At 69.5% G+C, this 931-nt stretch overlaps 1 protein-coding gene across 1 annotated transcript in view; it reads right to left on the bottom strand.

Annotated features, from left to right (window-relative positions):
• The window catches only part of FAM105A (family with sequence similarity 105, member A), a 29,927-nt gene extending 29,084 nt beyond the window's left edge, over window positions 1-843 (bottom strand). The window contains exon 1 of the mRNA XM_010858796.1: window positions 738-843. Within this exon, the coding sequence (XP_010857098.1) occupies window positions 738-795 (58 nt within the window). The 5' untranslated portion in view covers window positions 796-843. The remainder of the gene's footprint in view (window positions 1-737) is intronic.
• Between the last annotated feature and the right edge of the window lie 88 nt (window positions 844-931).

Raw genomic sequence — 931 nt, 5'->3', positions numbered from 1 at the left:
GGACCAAGAACCCCCAATTAAGAAACTGTCCTAACAACTTTACATCGACGCTGCAACAGGCGCGCGCTCTCCCCAAATGCACCGATGGGTGGGTTCTCACCCCTGGGGTGGCTTCCAGAGAAACACGCAAACGGGAACGTGCTCCAAGGTGACAGGCAGCTCCCCTTCCTCAAACTTGGGGCTCAAAGGCTCAAACAACCCCCTCCCCTCATCCGGCGAGGGCGGAGACCCTGGCGATCTGCCCCCGGTGACATTTTTTGGGTTTGTTTTTGTTTCAAAAACCGGGAGTTTTCTCCGTTCGCTCATCGGGTCTCGACTGCCGCGAAGGTGTGGACCACATCCTCTGCCGGCAAAGCGCGAAACTCGTCCACTTCCCTCCGACAACGACCCAGAGAGAGAGCGAGCTCGGAGGGGACGCCGCCGCTCGTCGGCGCCAGTGCGCCCCCGCCAAACCCCGTCACACCGCACCCCAGATAGAGCCCGCGCTCTCTGTCCGGGAACTGGCCAGCGCCGCCTCAGCGGGTCGCTTGCCGCCTCGAGACCCGCACCAGCCCTGCCTCCCGGGGGGGCAGCTCCTGACAGAGATGCGCCCCACCCCCGACGCCCGCCCCAACCCTGAAGCCGGTTCCCCTCCGCACCCCCTGGGACTCCCCACCCTCCGGACCGCCGGTCCCGGGCCTCCCGACGCCAAAGGCTGCGCCAACCAGGAGAGCGCGTCCCTGAGGGCCCGGGCCCACCTGAGGCGTGGTTGCGAGGCCGCTCCCGCTCCGGCGCGGGGCTCTTCCGCGCCGCCATGCCGGCCGCGCGCTGCCGACGGGCGCGGAGCCTCGCCCGCTGGGTCTGACGGACGCGGCGGCCGCCCACCGGCGCCCGCGGCTCGCTCCCCGGCCGCAGGCTGGTGGGCGCTGGAGGCGCGGGGCGGGGAACGCAC

The sequence above is a fragment of the Bison bison genome, unplaced genomic scaffold (assembly GCF_000754665.1).
Source record: "Bison bison bison isolate TAMUID 2011002044 unplaced genomic scaffold, Bison_UMD1.0 scf7180017864440, whole genome shotgun sequence".
NCBI lineage: Eukaryota > Metazoa > Chordata > Mammalia > Artiodactyla > Bovidae > Bison > Bison bison.
This window is presented reverse-complemented; position numbering and strand designations above follow the sequence as displayed.